The sequence below is a fragment of the Phyllostomus hastatus genome, unplaced genomic scaffold, assembly GCF_019186645.2.
Source record: "Phyllostomus hastatus isolate PE091 unplaced genomic scaffold, TTU_PhHast_1.1 phas_scaffold_129, whole genome shotgun sequence".
Lineage (NCBI taxonomy): Eukaryota > Metazoa > Chordata > Mammalia > Chiroptera > Phyllostomidae > Phyllostomus > Phyllostomus hastatus.
Window position 1 is genome coordinate 13,960,849 of NW_025334009.1, and position 26,226 is coordinate 13,987,074.

General features: G+C 39.8%; 1 protein-coding gene across 2 annotated transcripts in view; it reads right to left on the reverse strand.

Annotated features, from left to right (window-relative positions):
* Positions 1 to 2,049: 2,049 nt before the first annotated feature.
* The window catches only part of LOC123830432 (programmed cell death 6 interacting protein), a 56,057-nt gene continuing 31,880 nt past the window's right edge, over positions 2,050 to 26,226 (reverse strand). For both annotated transcript variants that reach the window (XM_045856611.1, XM_045856610.1), the window contains exons 11-18: positions 21,798 to 21,909; positions 20,804 to 20,973; positions 12,601 to 12,849; positions 12,126 to 12,260; positions 10,955 to 11,049; positions 7,526 to 7,649; positions 6,364 to 6,551; positions 2,050 to 5,586 (exon numbers count right to left, since the gene is read on the reverse strand). In XM_045856611.1, coding sequence (XP_045712567.1) covers positions 5,412 to 5,586; positions 6,364 to 6,551; positions 7,526 to 7,649; positions 10,955 to 11,049; positions 12,126 to 12,260; positions 12,601 to 12,849; positions 20,804 to 20,973; positions 21,798 to 21,909 — 1,248 coding nt within the window. In that variant the 3' untranslated portion in view covers positions 2,050 to 5,411. The remainder of the gene's footprint in view (positions 5,587 to 6,363; positions 6,552 to 7,525; positions 7,650 to 10,954; positions 11,050 to 12,125; positions 12,261 to 12,600; positions 12,850 to 20,803; positions 20,974 to 21,797; positions 21,910 to 26,226) is intronic.

The following is a 26,226-nucleotide window of genomic DNA, read 5'->3' on the forward strand; positions in this document are numbered from 1 at the left end:
AATAAAGTTGTCCGTAAGTTTGTTCTATACACTTGAGGTGAGGCTACAAGTGGGCACCCAGTAATCTGAATGCACCAACTATTGGGTTAAATGCTTCATGCAGTTTCTAGGTACCCTTCCTTCCCCCCTTCTAAACCTTGGGAATAAATGTACAGCTGCAAAGGCTGTCTTTTTCAGCTAGTAAAGGCTCTTTGTCTTAGTGAAATTGCTACAGAGGCTCCCTTTCCCAGGACAGTTTCAAGGACCCCCCTCCTCCTGCACTCTCTTTGCTTGTGATGTTTGGAACACCCAGTAATCTTATCTGACCAGGCTCCGGGCTGCAGAATTAATGGGTGAGACAGGTCTCCCTCCTCCTCCCTGCCTTAGCTTACCGCCTATCCTACCTAACAAAACCGACCGTCACTCCTAGTTCAGTTGCACTCCTCCTGGAAAATAAATTCCTTGAGGGCAGCTGTATCTAGAATAGTTACATAGTCCCTCCACATTTAATAACATCGTTGAGCAGGGAAAATGGCTGAATGGATAATGGATGTGTGGAATGAGAGCAATCACCCTATAAAACAAATACTCTGAAACCAGGGACACTTTTTAGAAAGTCTTTAACTTTCCAACTCCGTGAGGTCCCAGCTCCACTGCAGGCCAGCCCCAGGCCCCCACCCGACTCTGTGCCCGGTCTCCTCCCCTCCTGTGAAACGGGATGAAGTCAGCAGCCCCCTCACCGGTGGCTGCTCTGCTAAAATGAGTTCATGGGTTTTAAATGCTTACAAGAAGACCCAGCACGTGACCAGAACCCAGTGATACATTCCATGTCTTTAGCAGCAGCAGCAGCACACAGGTGAAAGGCATGTCTGTCTTTACAGGTGTTCGAATCAGAGGGGACAGGTGCAAGAGACCTGGGCCCCAGCTCAGCTCCTCAGCAGCCATGTGACCTTGGACAAGCTGCTCAACTTCTCAGCAAGCTGATTCTTCTGTTTGGAGTATGAATAAAAATGTGTGACGCGTCAGCTGAAAGTACAGGGCAATGTATAAAGGCAATAGTGAGAGCCCCATACACCTGTGTCACTTGAGGGTATTAGTTCAAAGGGACTTAAGCAACCTCAAAGGCAGGCCATCAGGACCCACGGAATGACAGCAGGGTCCCTTGCAGGCAGGGGTGCTAAGGCAGACTCCTTGGGCGTGCCCCCAGGTTACCCACAAAGGCAAGCCTGGTCAGTGGGCAGAAACCCTGGTGCACAGGTTCGAGGCAAGTTCAAGTCTGCTCCCAGATAGTCCTAAGCCAGTCCCGCCCTGTGGTAGTAAATGCTAAAGCAGTCCGAGCATGCTGAGCTTCTCCGTCACCTTCCTGGAGACTGGAGCACTACCCGAGTTCCAGGGAGGGTCCCTTAGAGCCCCCTTGTCCTCCCACCTGACACGCCAAGGCTCCCAACCCCTCAGTGTGAACTCTGTACTCTCCAACCCGGATGCCAGGGAGGTGAAGACAAAAGAGATTTAACTCTGACCAATTTTTATATACTTGAAACATACATCATAGGGATTCAGACAGGTTCATTCCTGGAGCTAGCTTTTTCACCTTGAACAAACCTGAAAGGCATACAAAAAATCCACACGTTTTCGGATAAATTGTGTATTCTCAGCTTCATAATAAAACAGTTGCATCTGACCTTAACACATGGGAGAACTCGTTAGAAAATAGAAATGTTTTCAAAGATGAACACATTTCACCACCCTCCTCCGCTGAACAACTGAGTAACATAATCTTGCCAAACACTTCCAGAATTAACCCAAAAAATGACACTTGAAGACATCACCCATCTGAGAGAACTGGGGCAACTCAGAAGCAATGAAAATATGGTCCATCCACGATAAATCATAGAATTGACAGCTACTAATAAAACATTGAAACATTATCTTCCTTTTAGGTCTCATGCATCTAGTCCAAGTGGGTATTTTTTATGTCCCAACCCACCATTTGTTGAAGAAATTACAGAAACGATAAAGCTGAAGGATGAAGGATAAGCACTTTAAATAAGAATTCATACTCCAAGGAAGTAAGAATCTTTCAACTTTTATTTCCAGGATACATTCATCTGGAACCTTTTAGTTTCTTTACAATTTTCCCCCTAAGAGAAATGAATACAGTAAAAATATAACCCAACTACCAGCAATGTTTTTAACCAGAAAAAAATCTCAAGTCTCTGGTGTGATAGATAATATAGGATTTTTTAAAAAATATAAACTTCATACCAGAAATAAAGCCTGAATATTCTCTTTTTCTTTAAAAATAGAATTTTTCCTTCTTTTCTCTCCATGTAAATCTTATTATCATCATTTAGTTCTAACGTCTACTTTTAAACTGATACTTACAACACTGTAGTGCTGTTTTCTGGCCCTACTTTGTATCCTGTTCTGTGAACCAACTAAGAATTTAAAGTGTTCAACAACAACAACAAAAAAAGAGAGATGCAACTAGGTGTAATAGCAAGGTTCTTCAAGATATACTGATCGTTTTTAAAAAACCATTAGCAACCTAAAACCTACTTCACAAGTTGCATTGTACAAAGCGCTTTTGCAAACAGTAAAGCTCTAATGGAAGACTTTTTTTAAAAATCTGTGCTGGACTAGAAAGGCTGCTGGCGGGGAGAGAATGTCAAGGACAGAAATCGTGTTCTTTGTTCGGTTACTATTTAGATTTGGGGGGAGAGAGATTACGAACTGCCGAGGGCGGGTGCGGGTACATGGACAGCCCACAAAGACTGAATGCTCTGCAGTGACAGATGAGTGTTTTTCTTAACTGAGAATAAAGACCAAGGGGCAGAGGAGCCGCCCAATGCTTTACACCAGACTGAGGAGTCAGACCATCTGTCTCCGACTAGGAAAAAGAAATGAGAGAAGTTAGTGTTCACCCGACTTCTGAGTAGCTCTTTATGCAGAGCTCCGTGACTTAAGGTAAAATCCATTTTAAAACAGTATTCCCAACTCTAACACAAATGGTCTGGGAATGGTTTCCTTTCTCTAGGATAGGAAGATAATAAAAAAAACCCTAATTATAAACATAGGTACAACATACCTGAACCAAGTGACACTCTCCTACCTCTAAAACAACCGCATTATCCAGAACAACTTTTTAGGGTACTTTGTAAAATACTGAATGTTAAGCAAAGGATTAAAAAAGTGTGATAAAAATAATCCCAGTGAAGGCTTCATTCTTGTTTGCTAGAATGCGAAACAGACGTAAGTGAAACTTCTCCCCATGAGCCATCACAGTGAAATCAGACAGGTCTGCAGACTCAGACCCAGCACTGAGGGCCTGCGGGAACCTGTCCATCTGCACCTAGACACGGACGACCACACAAAAGCATCCTCAGTTTCCTACAGGATGAGCCAACGGGTAAGAGGGGATGGGCCCGGGTGGCAGCATAGAGGCTATGCGGACAGACTGGGGCGAGGGAGGCATGCTGGAAGAGGCTGCCTGGGGGGGCTGGGGCACCTCCGTTCTCGGAACCTCTGCGGCTCTCAGGGAGCAGGCCTAGCTTAGCACAGGAAATGGGCTAAATGCCTTGCAACTTCTCCTTCGGCCCTCAATGCACTTCCTCTCTTCTTTAGCGGATCTTCCCCCAAGAGAATATTCAGGCCAATTTTGTCTTTGTTTTTTCTGCATTAGTAAGAGTTATAAACTAGCAATTTGGAATACCCCACTCACTGAGTATCTCAGGTTAGTATATGATAGCTTGAGTAATAAGAATGTAGAACTTAAATGTCATTTACACAAGAGTCAAACAAGCCCATGTCATACTTTGATGATGCCACAATAAAACTTAGCTCTGATATGTAAAAAACTATTTTTTCCCAAGGTTTTAACTATTGGACTTTTAACCAATTGCACTATTCCATGTAAAGGTCATTCATATTGCAGTAACATGCCTTCATGTTTTCTACATACAACAAAGTAAGATTTTTAAAAATACACATGTATTTTAAAACCAACCCACTCCTTTTTACAATCACACCTTCAGTCCAGCATTTGGAATATAAACCCAAACTGTCAATGAAAACAACAGTGGACCAAGTGACAGTATCATTTAAATGAAACAATGCAAGAAAAAGTCAGCATCAAAACTTAAAAAATAAACATAAACCGATTCACTGGAAAACTGCTCATATGCCCAAAGTGTTCAGAAATGCACCCCACACAGAAGAGACCCCACTGTGACATCAAACAACTCATTCCTTCCTCATTTTCTCAGTCCATGAAGCATGTCTGTTTTTACCGAGGTCTGCACAGTGATTAGCTATCCTGACAGCAGAGACTAATATTAAATACGCAGCCTATTCCAGAACTGGCACATGCTCCCAACAACTGTTTTCTGTGCGCCCTGAAATATAAAATAGTCCAGTCTTTAGGAGCATAAAAATGGAAGGGCTTATCAAATCTATTCACGTACATTGTGCATTAAATGTTACTCAGTTAAGACAGTAAGGTGGAAAAAAAGACTAGAAGGGTACAGTCAATTTTCTTTAAACAATCCCATTAGGCAGTATTGTCAATACTGTATTTTAACCAGGTTATAAAAAAAATTAATTACCAGAACTGTACCAATTTCTTGGAGAAACTAATAAAACATTAAATATACATGATTATTTGTATATTTCTTTGAAGCATCTTTGGTACCAATTGTGTTCCTTCCATATTATAGGACTTTTCAAAATTAATTTACTAATCAGCACACGAAAGATGAATTATGATACTATTCTTTTGGTTTTCCTATAAAACGTACTTGAACCTGACTATTAACCTGCACTAACCATGCACTTAAACACAGTACCTGTTTAACTCATGTACATATAAAATGAAACTAATACCAGAAAGAAATTAGACAGTAATGAGAATCAATGACAAAACATAACAATAACAACTGTTCTTAAGTAATTTATTTTTAAATTATAAGATTACAATGCTTTGATTATGCAAAATAGCATAATGGAAATTAAACCAAATCAATAAACCGAAAGAGAAAGAAAACTTGGTTTACTTGAGTATCAGTACTTAAACCATTCTAAGTATCTGACGTCCCAATCACATCTCATGTAGACGTAAGTATAATCATTTCCAAGGTTCGCCTGTGGGTTTAATTTCTCGTTTCCAACTTTTGTGAACTGGAATATAACTTATCTCAAACCCCGTTCTGCCCAGCAGCGTTCACGCTGCACCGGCAGCCAGCCTCCCGTGTGCAGTCGAGTGTGGGGTGGGGCACTGAACAGCTCCCAGCGTCTGGCCGCAGACAAACGCGGTACACTGCTTTCAGTGCGGCAGAGTGCGTTAGATTAACCGGAGCGCGGAGTTTAGTACACTTATTGCAGGACTGGTATTCTTTCCCTTCTGACTGAACCAGCTGAGCGTCTGAGCTGACAGATTACTGCTGTGGGTAGTAAGACTGCTGTGGGGGCTGAGGGAAGGGGTATGAAGGCTGCGGGGGTCCCGGGTACGGAGCCTGTCCCGGGCTCTGATGATACAGTGGCGGATATGGCATGTTGTACTGGCCGTACGCGTAAGGATTATAGCCCATGGGCATGGGCATTTGGCAATACCTGACGGGAAGAAGAAAACAAAAGAGCTGGATTGGTAAATCAAGTACTAAAACAATGAAACACGTAACAATTACTCTAAAACCCAGTTTTTTGAAGAAAGCATTGGCCTGCACTTCTCAGTCTATAAATAGAGAGCAGTGGGGAGAAAACACAGCCTGTTCAAGGTACCTGTTAGGGAAAAGTGTTCCTAATCCTGTTATTAACTGACAAAAAAGAATATCAAGTTCACTGTAATGCACATAAATCTACTGATTAAAAAGTCCTAATAATGGGAAAACAGAATGGACTTACTGAGTATAGTCTGAAACACACCTAAAAAAGTCAAATGCTTTAAGATTAACAAATTAACACAAAGAACGCTGATCTCTAAGAAAGTACATTCCATAATTACATAAATTTCTGCTCAACAGCTTATCAAAATGCCAAGATTTCAAAGTACAGGTTGGTGAATAAGACCGTATCAGTCTTACTTATGCTAAGGTCAAAAAAGACACCTTGTTTATCATCTAAATAAACAAGATCAAGAAAACACATTTGAATCCCAGATTTATTTAATATAAACCCAATATGAAAAAACTAAAAACATATATATGCTTATTAAGAAATGGCTATCCAACTGCTCAAATGACTAACATTATTTTTATCTGTGTACCAGCTGACAACACAGCTTATTCTTCCACGACACACCTGTGCGGAGAAGCACCAACCCTGTTTTTACAAGGTTGGCCAGCGCTAGAAACTGAGCCACCTTTGGGACATGCGAAGTTCCAGCCTCACCCGGGGTATCCTGGATAGGTGGGGTAGGGGGGCCCCTGGGCCTGCGGAAGGGGGGCTGAACCAGGAGTCGGCGCTGGAGCGGGCGCAGCAGTTCCCGTCCCCGCTGGGGCTGAAGCTGTGGCAGAGGCAGCTCGGTTGGCTGGAAGCACAGGAGGTGGAGGCCGGGCTGGGGGCTGGGGTTTAGTCGTCTGTAAGAAAAAATCAGCACTGACTACAAAGCGCTTCATGTTTCTCTCAAATTGCTATCAATTAAAATGTATGACAGTGTTTGAGAAACTCCAGAATCCAACCAGATACAATGCTAATTCCTATTCTTAAATGCTGGCCTATTACTCTAGAAATGTATCACATTTGAGGAATACTCCTCCAGTGTGCGGACCCTCCGTACCCACTGCGCTTTTCCTCACACCTCACATTCAATCATTCCCTGCTCATCACAGCCCCCACCAAAGGTCAGACATCTGAGGTGGAAGGAAGGAGCAGGTCAGATACAGTGTATTCCTGTAATCTCGCCCTGGTCCCAACATGCTATGAAAATTTCCAAATACCAGGAAACTCAAAAGAATAGTATAATAAACATGTACGTTGTAATACTCTTCTACATAATCACAACACCATTTCATCCTATGGAAATTAACACATATTCCCGAATATCCTCAAGTACCTACTCCACACATTCAAGTTTCCCTATTTACCAAAAACAAAACAAACAAAACTCTTACAGGTGTTCTGATGAGCCAAGATCCAATCAAGGTTCATGTATTGCTCCTGATTATTATGACTCTTTCCTTTTTTGTAATCTAAAGCGTTCCCTCTGCCTAATTTTTTTTTCTATGACATTCACTTCTAGAAAAAAAACAAGCCAGGTGACCCACAAAATGTCCCACTTCTAGATTTGTCCAACTGTTTCCTAATGACACAATTTAACTTCTTGTTTCATCACCGTATTTGCTACAAATGAAAGTTGATTCTAAAGACCTGGTTAGATTCAAGTGCAAAAAATTTTTTGGGCAAGAATTATTCATATCGCAAAACATCAGGTTGGTCACCTGATGAAAAGGGTGACACCAGATTTCCCCAATGTAAAATCTGTTTCATCCTTTACAGCGAGCAAGCTGTCACTAAGGCGAAACTTCCATTTTAAAACCGTGTGCTTACTGACCGCCATGGTCCTCGGTGCTGGAGTCGGAGGAGTGGGGGCGTGCCCCCCCGCTGGAGAGGTCTGGTACGCAGGTGTAGGAATTGAAGGAGCACTAGGTTCTCTGGCAATGCTTTGTTGCAAGTCCCTTATTAAAGACAAAAGTGTTTGAAATTAACACAATATAAGAAAACCAAACACGTAAAATACCAGATGTTTTTCTTTCCTTCATACACGAAACACTAAAAACAATGATGGTATTTTAAAATATCCTACATTTCTGATCTTAACTAGAACTAGCTTAAATCTTCTTTCTCTCTACTATTTAATAAAATGGAGTTAGTTCTTAGTACTTCTGAAGCCTAGGAAAAAGGAAAACTTTTCAGTTACATTTTGATTGTTTATTGTGTTATGATTAACTTATCCCTTTTTTTAATGGCTTCTGCATTTTAAGTCAGAGTTGACAAGAGACTTCCCATTTCATCTTTATTAAGGAATGCCTCCGTACTCTCTTTTAGACTTTACATTTCATTTTACACATTTCAAGTATGGTCAACTTGAAATATGTTCATGTATAAAAATGCCGTAAGTTTTCTAAATGGCTAGGCAGCTGTCTCTAACTTAATCTGATTGTTTAAAAGCATTTTTACACTAAAGTCACAAATGCATATGAATCTATTTTTACTTTCTATTGTTTTGGGGCTGTCTAAACATGTACCAACTGTGTTTTAAGAGACAATATTACATATTTTAATATCTGGGGAAATTAGTTTCCCCTTATTATTTTTATGCAACTTTCCTGGCTAATCTTTGTTTTTCTGCTTAAGCTTTAGGATCCACTTGTCTAGTTTCAAATGACAATCTGCTGATTTTCTTAAAGTTAAAAATATTATTTTATTTTTAGAGAAAGGGAGGGAGAGAAACATCAATGTGTGGCTGCCTCTCATGAGCCCCCAACTGGGGACCTGGCCCCCAACCCAGGTATGTGCCCTGACTGCGAATCAAACCAGCAACCCTTTGGTTCACTGGCCAGCACGCAATCCACTAAACCACACCAGCTAGGGCTTTTTTGTTTTTTTTTAATCAAAATAATGTCAAATGCCTAAATTTATTTAGAACTGACATGTTTATGAATCTGAGGCATCATCGTATCCAAGAATATTATATGTCTTTCAACTGGCTCAAGTCTTACATGTCCTTGAATAGTGTTTAAAAGCTGTCATCATACAGATCTCATGTATTTTACCATTTTGTTGCTATTGTAAGTAGGGTCTTTTCCTCCATCATATTTCCCATATGTCTATTTATATGAAAGTTTTTTATTTCTACAAATTTTTTAATGACCAACTATGTTCAGTAATAATTCTTTTATTATTTGCAGTTTGGGGGGGGTGAATCTCTTATGTTTACAAGTTGTACAATCATAAAATCTGTAACTAGTGATAGTTTTACCTCTTCCAATTGTTCTATTTATGACATCTTCCTCTTATCTAAATATGTTGGCAGGTACTGCCAATGCCCTACTAAATAATAGTGCTGGTGGGCATCTATGGTCTTTTCCTGGCTTTATGGGGAATGTTCACAGTGTTTCTTCGTTAACCAAGATGCTGAGTTTTGTGCAACAGACACATGCATATATTTTTTTCATGTGAAGGAAGGAGCCATCTACTCCCATTTCATTGAGTACCAGAATAGTTATTTTCTCACTGCTTTTTCTTCATCTATGAAGAGATTCCTCTTCTCCTTAGATTGAGAAATACTGATCCAATCATTTCATTACTGGAATAACTGCCCCGCTTCCCCTTGGTAATGGTTCTTTTTTAACTTCCTGCTGAGCATCAATGGCAAGTGTTTTATTTAGGACTTTTATACCCATATTCATAAATGAAGTTAGCCTGAAGACTGTGTTCTAGTTTATCTTTGTTGGCTTTTCTTAACAATAAGACTAATTTGCAGGGAGATTTTTAAAAGCTCTGGAACCTATTAAAAAGCATTCTAACTGTTTGCTTTTTAAAGGTTAACCAGAAGTACTCTGTAAAAGCAAGTAGCCCTGCTCCTTCTTAGGAGCGGAGGGAGGTAGCTCCTTGATGTCTTCTCCCATCTCTTCCTCGGACAGCTGTTGGAACAGGGGCACAGTGGTGAACAGTGTGCGGCTGGCTGAGACCTCAAGAAAGGCTCGTGAGTACAACAGACTCTGAGGTCTGCATGCTCATTACTGATGAACATGGGGCTTTGCACACTCCCGAATGACAGTCTGGCTCATGTCTGCGTTCCTGCAGTCCCTACACCAATCACGCCACTCTCTCCAATGCTGCCTGCCTAAACATTTTTACCTTTTTATGAACTACTTATGTTTTTGCCTGACTATGTACATAAAGGATCCTGCCATTATTTTACGGCTAATAATTCATATGCCTTTGTACTGGCTGGCAGTTCTTGTTAATTTTTTCCAACCATAAGATATATCCTTTCAACAAGCTTGTACTTATTTTTAAGAACAGGTTCTTGAGCATTATCATTAAATATTTGTTTTATTCACTGTTTTGGTTTTTCTTCTATAAGGGAAATTCAGTCTTGCACATACCGGATTTTCTTTACCCATCTCTAATTTTTTAAGTCCCATCTTTACTTGGGTTTCCTTTTCTTTCAATTTTCTCATTGCTACTCTCTGCACTCCTGTTTTCTTCCCTGCCTGCATTCTCCTTTGGTGCTCCTTCCCATATCATCTCAGATGGGTGACGGTTTCGTTCCTCTTCTTTCATGAATTCTGATACCACATGCTACCACCTCCTGTTTACGTAACATCTTGAGTTCTGGCATTTCTGTTTTTGGTGTGTCTTAGAGACATTGCTTCCTAACCCTTTTTTAAAGAAGTGTCGTTGTGAAATCTAATCTTGGAATATTCATCTGTCCTGTGATAATATTAGTCCTGTGAATGTCCTTCATCTATTAAGTTTTGTTAAATATTTCCCATTTTTTCCCCTTAATAAATACAAAGCCTCTTCATAGCAACTCCCTACTGATTCCTCAGCATAGAATGACTTCTATGTTACTGGCCCAGCTTTCTCAGTAGTCTCCTTCAGAAAGTGATTTCACTGGTATTTTCTGAGCTATTCACCCTGTCTTCCCCATGCTCTGTACCTCTAGTTCATGTAAGGAACCTATTTGCCACCACAAGGTAAACTGTTTATGTTTACTGGCATTTCCTGGGATCTGCCACCCTGAGCTGTTTTATTGTCATGGGACAGCACTGTACTTCTTGCATCTAGAGTTTCTGCTCCTTTTTATCCTTTTGTGCCCAGATCATGTAGCTGCTTGCTTACTTGTTGTTTTGTGAAATACCCAGGAGAAAAGGAAATTGCTATCTCACACTGCCAAGTTTACCCCAAAAGGTTTTGTTTGTTTTTTTAAGAAAAATACTTAAGTACAATTTGATACAGAACACAAACTTACTTTAAGAGTTCATCTCTTTCTGTTTTCCGTGCAAACACTATGTCACTGCATTTGTTCTGGAACTTGACCAGGATTTCAGTCAGCTCGTTGTAAAACTGTGAGCAAAGAACAAATATAGCCAATAAACCAGAACAATTTTGTAATTTGAGACAATATACAATTTAAATGTCATTTGTCAATAATAGTTAAAACTGAAAAACTAAAATTGTCTGCATGAGACACTACTTATTATACTACTTAATATTAAATAAGAGCTAAAGACTCCTAAAGAAAACAAAATCTAATAAAATCACGTTTAGAGAACATTGTCACCGAACATTAAATGGCAAACGTTAAAAGTCAATTATTTACTGAAGACGCCAGGCCTGTTTCACTGGAGGGACTAGATTTGCACATTCACTTCAGAAATGCAGGCAGCATTTCAGAAGCCCTTTACAAGAATTTTCAAAGGCTCTCTGGAGAGTTTTCTCAGCTTATCTCTTTCAACAAAGCATTTTAAACAAAATTAAAATAATATTTTACTACACTGCTTTGAGAGGCTCTGCTGTATTTCTACCCTCTCTTCAGATGCCTTCACGTTGTTTCTGCTGTATTTACAGCGAATGAAGACAGCTTCATTCAGGGGTCATTATGGAGCTGAACTACCAAAGGAGTGGTATTTCTGAAAAATTTAAAAGTCACTTGTTCCCTCGTAAGCCAAGTAATGGATAAAAAACACATACAAGCATTTCCCTAAACTTTTTAAAGAATAAGCAATGAAATCCTTAAACATCTGCGAGTCTAGCATCACCCAAACCATGAGCACAGAAGGCAGAAGCCACACTGCCCACTGTCCCCCACCAAGATCGGCCCTGTGTCCTCGAATTCCTTCACACAGGTCAGCTGTCCATCCCCACAAAAAGTGTGATTAGCCTTCAACACCTCTGGGCTAATTTCTGCCACACCAAATACCTAACCCCTTTCCTACCTGGTAAAACACACAATTCATCAAAGTTCCCGTGAAATGCTGCCACCTCCATTAAGCTCTATAACAAAACTCCCAGAGGCAAACATCATTAAAGCTAACAAATCTGAGGCAAAAATAACTTGGTCCAACTGGAAAAAATGTTAACTTCCCGAACGATATATTCCCATCTACACTGGACAGCTGTTTTTTCTTTTACACACATACCTTTGTGCCCTCCTCCAAATTAGCTACAAGCTCAACAAAGTTGTCATATGCAGTAGCCAAATTCTTCAAAACTTCTTCTCTTAAGTTAGCTTCATTGTTAGATTGTTTCATTTTCGAAAATTCCTGGTGTGAGACCTTGTTTAAAAAAAGACTTGTGTTATTTGCATTTATTTATGAAATTAACACAGCTCCTAACATTTTTATTGATACTTTCCCAACTATGAAAATCTTATGATTACATGCAGGAATTACTAGAAATTTATCTAATATTTCTTTTGGGGTAGCACAATGCTTTAAATCTTTCCTTAAGTAAAAATATCATAAAGTCAGTGCATGTCAAAACAACAATAATTACAGATTTCTATTAATACATAACACTTGTAAGAAAGACAATCCTAAATGAACACAGATTTAAACCAGGCTTACCCCTTTAATTTTTTAAAACATGTATCTTATTAAAGTATATAAACGTCACCTGAATATTTTGAAGAAGCCCTTCTTGTTTCTTCAGAGACTCCTGGACTTTAGTCGTAAGGCCCCCATAGATCCGATCCAGTTCGGTAACAGAGAGAGCTTCCTCGTTTATCACACCATCTTGAGCCAGAGCAGTCAAAAATTTGCTCGTCATGTCAAAATTCACTGACTTCAGGTCACTCTCGAGACCCTCTCTTTCCTTTTTTACCTCATCAAGATTCGCCAACAAGGATTTTAATACATTTACAACCTTAAAAAAAAAAAAAAAAACCTTAGTTTAATTGCCAAAAAAAAAAAAAGAAGCCAATTTCAAAAAGGGATGTATAGACAAAGGTTCAGCAAAGGCCCGTCCAGAGTCAGGAAGGGGTGACCTCTCAGACAGCCAGGCACAAACTGCCCATCGGACTGACGCACATGCAGACGCTGCCCCTCTGCGGGGCTCCGACTGCAGCAGCAGCAGCACCACCACCGGGAAGAGTGACAACGTACCAGGCAGTGTCCTCAACACTTGAGAAACGTAACTTAATGTTCCCCAGGTGAAGAAAATGAGCCTCAGAAAATTGGTGCAACAGGCCCAAGGCTGCACAAATACTGAGGAGCAGTGGTGAAACCTGAGACCTAGGCCTGCCCAACTCCAAAATCAATCTCTTGACCTTCTACACTACACTGCCCACCTCTCATGAGGTACGGGAAAGTGAATTCTGACAAGTCAATACCCTGTTCTGCCCACAGAAAAACTGACAGAGACAGACATATGGAGAGAGTCGTGGAGACGACAATACAGATACACACGGAGAGGGCACACTAGACATGAAAGGAGACAGAAAGATAAAGTATAAGCTGTTTACTTCATGTGCTGGGAGAGAAAGCAGGTTCTTATACAGCTCTTCATATCATTAAGAATTTTCTCTCGTTCAATCCAGGCAGTCTCTGACTTAATTCCACATGATTCAAAAACAGCCCTTTACAGGAACAAGTATAAAGACACATGGACAAAAACTAGGGGGGTGAAAATGGGAGGGAGGTGGGGAGCACTAGTGGGGTGGGCTGGGACGGGAGTAAAAGACAGAAAACTGTACTTGAACAGCAATTAAAATAAAAAAATAATTTTAAAAAAAGCATTTTATAGTGTTATAGTGCCCATGGGCCCTCTACTGCCACTGATGAACTACCCTCTTTCATTCACATCTCTTCACACTTTTGCTGGGGCCACCAAGGATAACACCAATCCCAACTCCCCTACCAGCATGCCCCAATGATGCTCATGAAAACGAAGCTGGAGAAGAGGTGAAGGAAGAAGGGGCATCCACGAACCCCACCTGCATCCCTGTGTGCCTGCTTAACAGCAGCATCCAACTCCAACGGATTTCCTCACCAACTGCTTACTGGTAGGAACCCCCGTCCACTCCTCATTTGGTCCCAGCAAGCCCCTACAAAAGGACTGTGCAAAGTAACCTTTTGTGAAGACTAAGACCTGAAGGAAAGTCTCAAGTTTCTTCTAAATGTAGGTGATCTTCCTTTTGGCCTCTGTTTACCAACCATACCTCCTAAGTGTCCTAATCTTAACATCTGGAGTCAATTGAAAAAAGAAAAAAAGAAAGGAAATGAGGAGTAGGCAGTAGAAAGAAATATTACTCCTTGAGGTCCAAGAAAGATCACATTACAGACACGCTAAAGGAAGGAAGAGAATGAACCCTAAGTGGACGGACATGACAAACTCTGTTTAAGAAATCTAGTGGAATGTGATGTTAGACAATGCTGGATAAAAAACTTATTTCCAAATAACTTCCAGGAAATTGAAAAAAGGTGCAGAAGAGTATATAAAACCTGCATTCTGATAAACAGAAATCAGCATATATGCATGCATGCGCAGTTTTTTGTGCAAGAAGAAAAGCACCAAGGACGAACCAGAAAGTAGTGAACATATTCCCCACAGAAAGTGGGTGGGAACCAGACGGGACAAAAAGGGATGAGAGTTCTCTGTACACATCTTTTGTGTAACATTTTTTCACATTCAAAATTAAAATGAAATCAAAACTTGAATACAGAAACAAATGAACTGTTCATCAAAGTGAAATATAATTACATAATAAAATATTTCAACTCTAACTGCATTCCCTTAGTGGACTTAATGGACTTAGTTATTGTGTAACCAAGGGCAGTTTGCTACTTAAAAAACTTCATTTTCTCACCTGCAAAATGAGAATAATAACAGTACCTACCTCAGGAGTGTTGTGAAAACTAAAATAATCCATAAAAAGTATACAATGTAATTTCCAAAAGAGAGTAAGTGTTCAATCATATTAGTCATTATTATTAACTGGTAGTGAGGTTTTATGGTTTAACTCTATATTTTGGCTACATTGTAGGCTAAAGAAGTTAGGCATCTAAGCGTTCAGACAGGGACAGAGGAAAAGATTAATAATGAAAGTATCCTTTTTGCTGAACTATAACTATTCCTGTAATTACGTGGCACCTTTTGTATTGGGGTTATGTAATAGGATAAAAATTTTAAAGGGTATTATCTGTTAGCATATTTAAACTGATAATGGAACCTCAACTATGACTTTGACTGAACACTTTCCCCTACAAATTCTGTTTAGCTATTACAAAAAATAAGAAATGTTATTTTATTCTCTCTATAAGTTACATCAAACCAAGGCTAGAAAGAAAGAGAAATAGTACTCGCTTCGGCAGCACATGTCCTAAAAAAGAGAAAAAAAAACAGCCAGGTTAAATAAAACTGGGAGAGAAACAGGAATATGCAAAACTGGTTAAAAAATAGTCTAATTAAGGACTTCCAGCCAAGATGGAGGCATAGGTAGACACACCGTGCTTCCTCCCACAACCAAGATAGAGACAACAACAATTTAGAAACAGAATAACAACCAAAACTGACAGAAAATTGAATTGAATGGAAGTCAGACAACCAAGAAAATAGACGTGTTCATCCAGACTGGTAGGAGGGGCGGAGTCCGGGAGCCGGGTGCGGGTTGTGGCGCGGAGATCAGAGAGAGTTGGGACCGTGCAGCCGAGGCATCGGGGTGCGCAAGACTGTAGAAGGTGGACCCTGAGTGCGCAAGCGGCAGCTGACAGACCCCGGCCGAAGAATGGCAAACAGCAGACCCAGCGAGGCAGGGATTGTGAAGCAAGGCACTACGCACAACCCAGGATCACAGCACTGGGAAATAGAGCCTTGGGGCACTGATTGAGGCCAGCTGTGGGGATTGAGGCACAGGGAGGGACTCTCAGCCTCACAGGAGAGGTCCTTGGAGGGTTCCACAGCGTGCACAAGCCCACCCACATGGGACTTGGCACCAGAGGCGCCCAGTTTGCTTGGGGGAAGCAGCAGAAGGGACTGCGGTCCCACGCAGAGCAGAGCAGGCGCCACTGCTCCCTCTCAGACCCCGCCCCCACATACAGCATCACAACCCAGCAACTGGGGTGCCCCGCTCTGGTGAACACCTAAGGCTCCGCCCCTAATACATAACAGGTGCAACCAGACCAAAGGGGGAAACAAACAAAAAAAAAAGATGGCTCAAACAGAACTGAAAGCCCCAAAGCCAGTTTTTTTAAGCGACCAAGAGATAGCCAATCTATCAGATGCACAGTTCAAAGCACTGGTGGTCAGGATGCTCACAGAATTGGTTGATTTTGGTCGCAAATCAGATGAACAAATAAAGGCTACAATAAGTGAAATGAAGAAAAATGAACAGAGAACCAATAGTGATGGAATGAAAGCTGGTACTCACATCAATGGAGTGGACCAGAAGGAAGAAAACAACAACCAGAAAAGAACGAAGAAATAAGAATTTTTAAAAAATGAGGAGAGGCTTAGGAACCTCCAGGACATATTTAAACGATCCAACATCTGAATTATAGGGGTACCAGAAGGAGAAGAGGAAGAGCAACCAGTGGAAAACTTATTTGAACAAGTAATAAAGGAGAACTTCCCCGTTCTGGCAAAAGAAATATACTTCCACGAAGTCCAGGAAGCTCAGCGAGTCCCAAAGAAGTTGGACCCAAGAAGGAACACACCAAGGCACATCATAATTACTTAGCCAAGGTAAAAATGAAGGAGAGAATCCTAGAAGCAGCAAGAGACCAGGAAACAGTCACCTACAAAGGAATTCCCATCAGACTGTCAGCTGATTTCTCAAAAGAGACCTTACAGGCAAGAAGGGGCTGGAAAGAAGTATTCCAAATCATGAAAGGCAAGGCCCTACATCCCAGATTGCTCTAACCAGTAAAGCTTTCATTTAGCATAGAAGGGCAGATAAAGTGCTTTTCAGATTAAAGGAGTTCATCAGCACCAAGCCTTTATTTTATGAAATGTTAAAGGGACTTACCTAAGAAAAAGAAGATTAAAAAAAACATGTACAGTAAAATGACAGCAAACTCACAATTATTAACAACCACACCTAAAACAAAAACAAAAAGAAACTTAGCAAACAACTAGAACAACAGGAACAGAACCACAGAAATAGAGATCACATGGAGGGATAGGAACAGGGGAGTGGGAGGAGGAAAGAAGGGGAAAAGGTACAGAGAACAAGTAGCATAGATGGTAGATAGAAAATAGACAGGGGGAGGGCAAGAACAGTATGGGAAATGTAGAAGCTAAAGAACTTATGACACATAGACATGAACTAAAGGGGGGAATGTGAGTGGGAGAGGGTATGCAGGGTGGAGGGGAATAAAGGGGGGAAATGGGACAACTGTAACAGCATAATCAATAAAATATATTTTTTAAAAATAGTCTAAGTTGAGAGTTAGGAACACTATAACTTGATCTTTTATAGTATAGAAACTGAGATCTTCTCAACAAATAGTGAGTTAAAATTGTGGTGATAACACCCCCAAGTTAGCTAGGAAGCATTATGAGCAGACAGACACGGTTCACATAAATACAACTTCCTCTTCGGTGAAGAACTAACTGCACACAGGGCAGGAGAGTGATGTAGGAAGAGAACCCCATCAGGATTTTAAGAACCCCAAGTTCTAATATCACCTGTGTTATGAAGAAAAGCTAACTTCCTAACTTTTATGTCAGTGAGTTTTCTAATCAGAATAGTAAAGAGGGACCAAAGACCAATTTAGTAAGTCTTGTGCCATAATGCTATGATTCTAAGTTTCTGAAAAAGAAAAAAAAAAGCCCTTTGAAACAATCAATTTATAAATGAACTTTTAAATTGTTACAGAGAAAAAGATTCATTGTATGACAAACATCCTTTTTTCTAATGGTCAAATTTACAAATGTAGCCATATTTCAGATACTAGCCTCATTTTAACAGAATAAATAAAACAGAAAAAATGAATTAGACTGCTTCCACAAATGAAATACCAGAATAGCAAGAACAGGAAACCACTGCCTAAATTTCTTATAAACCCCAGTTTACGACTTAACATGTTATCAAGCTAAAGTATATAAATAATTAAAAGAATCCTGGGGTATTTACTTCTATTTTATAAACCACTCCAATTAGCTTTCAACGACAACCACATTCCTTTACTATGTTGGGGTGCCAGTGGTTATCAGTCAATCAAATACTTTTGAATCACTATGTGTTGGGTACTGTTCTAGGTGCTAAAACAGAGTTCTTTCCTTCCCGGGAGGAAGAGCAGGGCAGAGAAGGAAATAATTAAACAAATATACAATAACAGAGTCACATGGTACACAAAGATTCTTTTACACCAGGGAGAAACGGAAGCCAAGCAAAGGGAAGAGAGTCTCCAACAGCAGGTGAAGCAAAAGTAAAGTCCTGAGGTGTGAACAAGCTTAGCACGTTCAAAAGCGGGCGCGCGGGGATGGGCAATCTGGTTGAAGTATAGCGAAGAAAAAACAAAACAGAGAGAAAGGCAGGAATGAGACCACCTACAGTCTCTGCACTTCATCTTTCATTTATCTTTCAGAACAGGGCTAGCACCCTTCCCCTGGAAAGGGTCGGATGGAAAGTATTTTTGGCTGGTGAACCAGTCTCTGCTGCAGCTATCCAACCTGCCTTTGTAATGTGAGCGCGGCCACAGACAAAATAAACGAAGGGGCGCAGTTATGTCCCAACAAAAATCTACCTACAGACACTGAAACTGGAATTTCATACCGTGTTCATTTGTCACGAAACACTATTCTTTTGACTTGTTTTCAACCATTTAAAAATGTAAAATGGATTTTTGGTTCTTGGGCCATACCAAAACAGGAAGCGGGCTGGATCTGGCCCACAGGCTGTAGTTTGCCTGTTTAGATTCGTAGCATTTAACAGCACCAAATAAATAAGAAATGCTCTCAATAAAACTCTCAACTCTACTCCTCAGACCCTGTCATTTACTTCCAGAAAAGGCCGGCACGAGAATACCTCCACACAACACAACAGCAGAAAGCCGGCCACACTCACCGGACACGAAGGCTAACCCAGAGGGGTTTTCTGTCTGTGTTAAGGACCACGGCGCCCAGCACAGTTCCCGGCTTCTAGTGGGCCCTCACGTGTTCATTTGGTGAACATATGAATGAATGGATGCCAGCCGTCTCTGCACTTGTCTATGAACCTTCTGTTACTAAAACTAAGAGTGAACGTTGTGTTTGTAGACCACCCATCAGTCTAGAGGGTACCTTTGTCTGAATCAAACAGAGTACCTGCTGGGAAGCACAGCTTTAGTGGCGCACAGTCCCACTCTGTGCACCACCTCTGAGAAGAAGATGTTTTCCAGCCTCCATCACCCCAGGAAGATGCAATACTGTCACTATAAGTGGTTATCACCTTTCTGCAGGGGAGAGCTCTTTCTTTGAGCGAGAGACCACATTCACATAACTTTTATTATAACTGTTGTCTTTTATTATTGTTGTTAATAAATTACTGTACCTAATTTACAGATTAAACTTTATCATTGGTATGTTGTATAGGAAAATATACAGTATACATAGGATTCGGTTATTTTCGGTCTCAAGGATCATTATTCCCCTTGGATAAGCAGGGACTCCTTTGTCCATCAGGTTCCCCATCTGGAGCCCCTTTAGAGATTCAGGTTCTGTGCATACTCAACTGTGCAGTCTTCTCTTAACTTAGGGGCTGGTTCCCACTGAACCTCTAGTAGCTTCCCTGGGCACACCTACTCACTCAATCCTTAGATCCTAGACATGCTCACTTCCTCTATCTTTCTACTCTTCTCATAATGTGCCAGCTTGTTAAGAAGTCTCTGAAGAGAGGAGCCCCGAAATGCTGGGATCTGAGGACTGTGTCATCTACATCTTCACAGCGTACTTTCTGTAGCTATGCTACGTAGGTTTCCACCCAGTACTGCCGTTATCCTTATCTGTGCCTAATCTTCAGCATGGGACTGTAACAAAGGGTGAAGGCTCTGTACGACTCCTTTGTGAATTTGTTTCAAAGTACCTAGCATAGTGCCCTGCACAGATTAGATGTATGAGTCTTGGATGAGTAAATACAAGAAATGCTTCTGTGAAAAGACAAGTAAGAAACAACACTGACAAATTCTGAGATCTACTATCCCAAGGAAATTCATCTTTTTCTAGTTTTCAGCAGAATTTCTTGCCCTGTGGCTTATTTTCCGGCGTACTTCCAGGCCTCTACCTTATCCCACTACATCCCTCCTCAGGCGCTAGATCATACTCGCATTTCTCCTCTTTCAGGACGCTCCCAACCAGATGGCCCACTATTGATTTCTTCCTTCCCGTCAACCAGAGAGAGGCCACACCACTGCCGCTGCCGCCGCCCCGCGGCCACCGCCCGTGTATTAACATGCACACCGTGTCGGCGCTCCCTCCAGAGGTAGCACCCGGGGAACACGGCGGGATGGGGGAAGGCAGTGCAGAGAGACGTCAGAAACAAAGAACGTGCCGTCAGGAAAACATCTAGCGAAACCTGGTCCTTCCACTTCAGGGAATTTTCTCCCTTCTATAAAACCTTAATCAAATACTGTGAACATAAAGGGTGTATACAATATAGTACACCCAGCTAACGAGAGGCATTCAATAAATGGAAATTATTATTACAGGATAGTAATGATATCAGCATAATTACCTATTACTCAGTGTATATATCCTGCTACTTTAAATATAACAACCTCAATTAACATCTGTATTCTCAAAAAGATGCCAATAAGAAAGCAATGGCCAATCTGCTGTTTGTAATAGCTTGAACACAGTGTTCATAAACAGATGATCAGCCACATCAAAATGCATCTCTCACCTCGCTGCCCTGCATGGTCTTCGCCGGGTTGGCAGAAGGGATGGCAGCGTTCAGCTCAGGCTCCGGCTTACACAAAAGGGCAATGGTGTCGCGGTGAGACTGGTAACGCTCTTTCACCTGTGCATCTGCCTGCACAGCTTTATCCAAAACTGCTCTGAAGTTGGCTCCCTCTGTGGGAAAAAAGAATGGTATCAGAGGACAGCACTGATTTTAACAGTAATGTTCATAGATTGATCGTACTTTTGGTTCTGAGGTGCTCCTACACACCCCAATTCGTTGTACTTCACTTTCAGCATTTTGGAGCTCCTCTCTTAAGAGACATCTGACTTTTATTATCCCCCTTCTACAGGCCCCGATTTGCTAGATAACAGAAACTCAGCTCCAGTCTGTCTGTGAATTTGTTTTTGAAAAACCAACCATAAAGCAAATGCACAGTTATACCTTCCAATACATCTGTGCTCACTGTTCACCAAATAAAAGGTAATTGACATTAATCTTCCCCCATAGCTCATAAATATAGAAAGAAATCATTCATCCCCTAGTTATAACTTATTTAAAAAGCGTCCTCTCTCAAAGGATCACTGGTTCAATTTGACTTAAAAACACCAAAGTTGTCAAAATAATAATTTGGCTTCAAATTAACTGTTCTCTTAAAATCATCTCTTACCACCCAGGATTCAAGTAAAATGAAATTATAAAGTCATACATATAATATGATCTCATTTATGTAAAATATGCACAGGAAAGGAAGAGTTATAGGATCATTTTAATTTTCACTGTATATCCTTCTTAAGAACCCAAATTTCTTATAATAAACATGAATCACCTGTTATATTTTTTTATCTTACAATGAGCCAAGGAACAACACCTGGGTTTTCACACTGGCAACAGCTGCAGTAAAAACAGGTTTACAATCGAGCCTAATTTAATCAAGCAAAAATATGGATCCACATTGCCACTTTACCATGTGGAGGTTATTCATGCACATTTTTACCTGCTCTTAAAGGCTTGTAGAGTTCATTGGATGCTGTCCTTTGCCAGCGTTCTTTGAATTTTGCTCTTAAATCATTGTCAGTTGCTTCTTCTTCATCCAACAATCTTAGTGACTTTCAAAAAGGAAGAGAAGCAAGAATGAGATATTTCTAGGGTAATTTTTTTTTAATTTTTTAAATTATCATACTCAAAGTATGTGAGAATTAGTGAGCTAGGACTACTCTTACTTTACTAGTTAGAATATAAATTGGTACAACAATTTTTGTTGCAAAATTCATGTTACAATGTATTTAACAAGAAGTCCTGTTAAATGAAGGAATAGGTGAGCCATTACCTTACCCAGTAAAATTAAAAAAGGAAGAATAACTAAGAGATTATGTATAGCCATATACCAAGACAACTTTAAGCAAAAATAAAAATAAACAGAAAGCTTTGCACCTTAGAAACCATAAACAAAATAGAGAGAAATGGATTAACTACATGAAAATAAAAGATTTAGACTTCTATCCTCACAATGCACTGAAAAATAACGTAAAAAATGCTTTTGTAATGCACAGCTGAGGAGACAGGCAGTGGGGTCCAGAAACACAAGGAGGTAGAAACCAGTGGAAACAAACTAGAGCCCATGGTATCTGCTAATCTCTGATGGCTAGAGCACAGAGCAGCACACTTCTCTGTCAAACGCTGCAGTGAATGTTTTAGGCCTGGGGGGCCACAGTCTCTGTCACATAGTCTTTTTTTTTTTTAACAACCCTCTTAAAATGGTGATCATTAGTGAACCATACAAAACAGGCCACAAGCCAGGGCTGGTCCACCATCTTTAGTTTGCCAACCAGTGGCTTACAGTGTGAATGTAACAGAACCTGAGTAGAGAGAGCCCTGGCTGGTGTGGCTCGAGTGGTTGGAGTGTTGTCCCGTAAACCAAAACGTTGCAGGTTCAGTTCAGGTCAGGGCACATGCCTAGGCTGCGGGTTTGTTCAGTCCCTGGTTGGGGCGCATACGAGAGGTAACCAATCAATGGTTCTCTCTCTCTCTCCCCCTCCATTCCCCTCTCTCTAAAATCAGTAAGCATGTCCTCAGGTGAGGATAGAAGAAAGAAGAACATGAGTAGACACAGAAATATCAGTGGGCTAATAAGAGCTGGAGGACAGATCAAAGGCACTATCCTCTCTCAAACTGGGACATTTCCAAATGAGTGACACTCACTGGATGAATTTTGAACAAGAAAACTTCCCAACAGAAGGAAAATTACCTGTATGAAACCTTGGTTCTAAATAGAAAGGAAAAGTACCACCTAAGATCCCGAATTAAAAGCGTGAACTTAGGGACTGAAAATTACACTACCTATATGACACAAAGTCCCAAGATGCACTTTGAACTTAAAAATTAACCACACACACACACAAAAAACCACAAGTTTAAAATGGTGTCAGGTATACAATGCCTTTCCATAACAGAGGCAAACAAATATCCTCTCTAGAAGAATTCACTTTAAACCCAGCTCTCAGAGAATTCCTACAAATAAAATTTCAGGGTATGTGAATTCACAAAAAAAAACAAAACAAAACAAAAAACATTGAACAGTAAATGCAATGTAGTATTCTGGACTGGATCATAAAGGAGAAAAAGGACATTAATGGAGTAACTGATAAAATCTGAGTAATAATATTATACCAATGCTTATTTCTTCATTTCCACAAATGTACTGTGGCTACAAAAGGCTTTAACTTTTATGGAAGCTGAGTGAAGAAACTCTCTGCACTATTTTACAACTTTTCTGTAAATCTAAAATTATTCCAAATATAAAACTTCCTGGAAAGGAAATGCTGAAACTATACTTGCAGATGATGTGACCTTATATACAGGAAATCCTAATGAATCCACAAAATAACTATGAGAAATAATAAACAAATTCAGTAAAGTTGAATAATACAAAACCAGTTGTATTTCCACACTCTAGGAATGAATAATCAAAAAATTAAATCAACAATTCCATTTATGATAGCATCAAAAAGGATAAAATACTTAAGAATAAATTTAACCAAGGAAGTGCAAGACTTGTACATTAAAAACTACAAAACATTGTTGAAAGAAATTAAAGGACTAAATAAATGAAATAATCACCCTGTGTTCATGGACTGGAAGATTTAATATTAAGATCAGCAGTACTCCCCAAATCAATCTAGAGAGTCAATGTAATCCCTATCAAATTATAATACTAACTTCAGGATTTTCTATATATAAGATCAAATCAAAAACACAATGAGATTCCACTTCATACCCACATGAATGGATGTATTTTTTTTAAAGAGAAAACAATTATAAAGAGTTAATGAGGATGTGAAGAACCGGTAACCTTCAAACACCGCTGGTAAGAATTAAAATATTGCAGCTGCTCTAGAAAACAGTTCAGCAGTTCCTCAAAAAGTTAAACATACTGTATAACCCATTAACTCCACTCCTCTGTTACATGCCCAAAAGAATTAAAAACAGGTGCACAAACAAAATGTATAAAGAAATAGCAGCATTATTCAGAATAATCAAAAGGGGAAAACATCCCAAATATCTATCACTAATGAATGGGTAAACAAAATGTGGTACATCCCTACAATGGAACATTATTTTAGGCATAAAAAGAAATGAAGTACTGATACACACTATGGATGAAGCTTGAAAACATGCTACGTGAAAGGCAGAAAACTAAAAAGGTCACATATTGTTTATGATTCCATTTATACAAAATGCCCAGAATAAGCAAACCCATAAAAACAGAAATCAGACTGGTGGTTTTTGAGCGCAGGGGGAAGGGAGAATAAAAGATGACTGCTAATGGTACTGGGTTTCTTTCTGGGGTAACAAAAAGTTCTGAATTTAGAAAGTGTTGATGCTCACACAACACTGTGAAAGTACTGAAAGCCCCTGAATTGGACACATTAAAACGGTTAAAATGGTGCCCAGACTGGCGTGGCTCAGTTGGTTGAGCATCGTCCCACAAAGCGAAAAGACCAGTTTGATTCCGGTTCAGAGCACATGCCTGGGGTGTGGGCCAAGTCCCCAGTTGGGGGCATGCGAGAGGCAACCAATCCATGTTTCTCTCACACACTGACGATTCTCCCCCTCCCTTCCCCTTCTAAATAAATAAATAAATAAATAAATAAATAAATAAATAAATTGCTCTTTTCTTTTAAAAATGTACAATTTTATGTGAATTTCACCATTTAAAAAACCACGCATGTAATTGTGAGATAAACATACATGATTTTTTAAACAACCAATTAGATATCTTAGAAACGAAAAATATTTAAAAAATCATTTTAAAAACTCAACAGAATGACTAAAGAACACAAAAGGCAGAGCTCAAGAACCAGTTAATGAACTGGAAGGCTAGCCTGAGACATTCTCCCAGAAAAACAAGAGCACAGAAAGGAAAAGAAATACTGAGAGGTATGAACTGTTCCAAAACCACCACCACCAATCTAACAGAAATTCATTAGGACATAATAGGAAAAAAACAGAGAAAAGGGAATAACTGAAGAAAAAGAATCCATGAACAGAAATCTAAGATTGAAAGGGCCCAACAGGTCTCCAGCAGGATAACCTTATTATTTAAAAAATAAATTAGTGGACACTTCCACACTGCTGAACAATCAAGATTTTCTAAAATACAGAATCTAAATTTCTACGACCTGCCAGACAAATGAATACTCAAAAAGAGTACCAGCTTCACAGCCTATTTACTTTACAACTTACTGAACATGAGACTCTCCAAATGCAGCTGGCAACAATAGTGACCCTAACTCGCAAGGCTGTTGCAAGAACATCAAATAGGATAAATAAAAGTACCTCATATTAAGAGAGGCACACAACAGACATATCATAATGTGTATCATTAATAACACACATTAGTGTGTATTAATAATGCCAGTTTTTCCTTAATTATAACATGAGCTTTTTCACATTTCCAATAAAGATGCTCCTCACAATTGATATAGAGTGTTTCATTAGGCAATGTTCTTTTTCCATAAAATTTATTTCAAAATCAAATATGCATCTTCCAATCAATGAGATCTTAAAAATCAAAGAAATACAGTAATATTTAATATTAAAATAACTAACAACTAACAGGCACATGTATGTCCCACTTCACAACTTTCTTATCTGCTTAAACACTACTGTCTCCACTTTTTGGATGAATAAACTGAGACATAAAGATGTTAAGTAATTTGCCTACATCAGTTAAAAGAAAGAACTGGGAATCAAGTCCAAATATAACTTCACGTTTAGAAACTCTAACAACTAAATTATGTCTAAACTATCAAATCTTAAATAATGATTTATCATTATAACTTCTACTTACTGAAAGCTCCAGACTGATTCTCACTTGACTTGCGATACCCGCCTTTTCCAGTGTTTATCTCCTCCCTCACTGT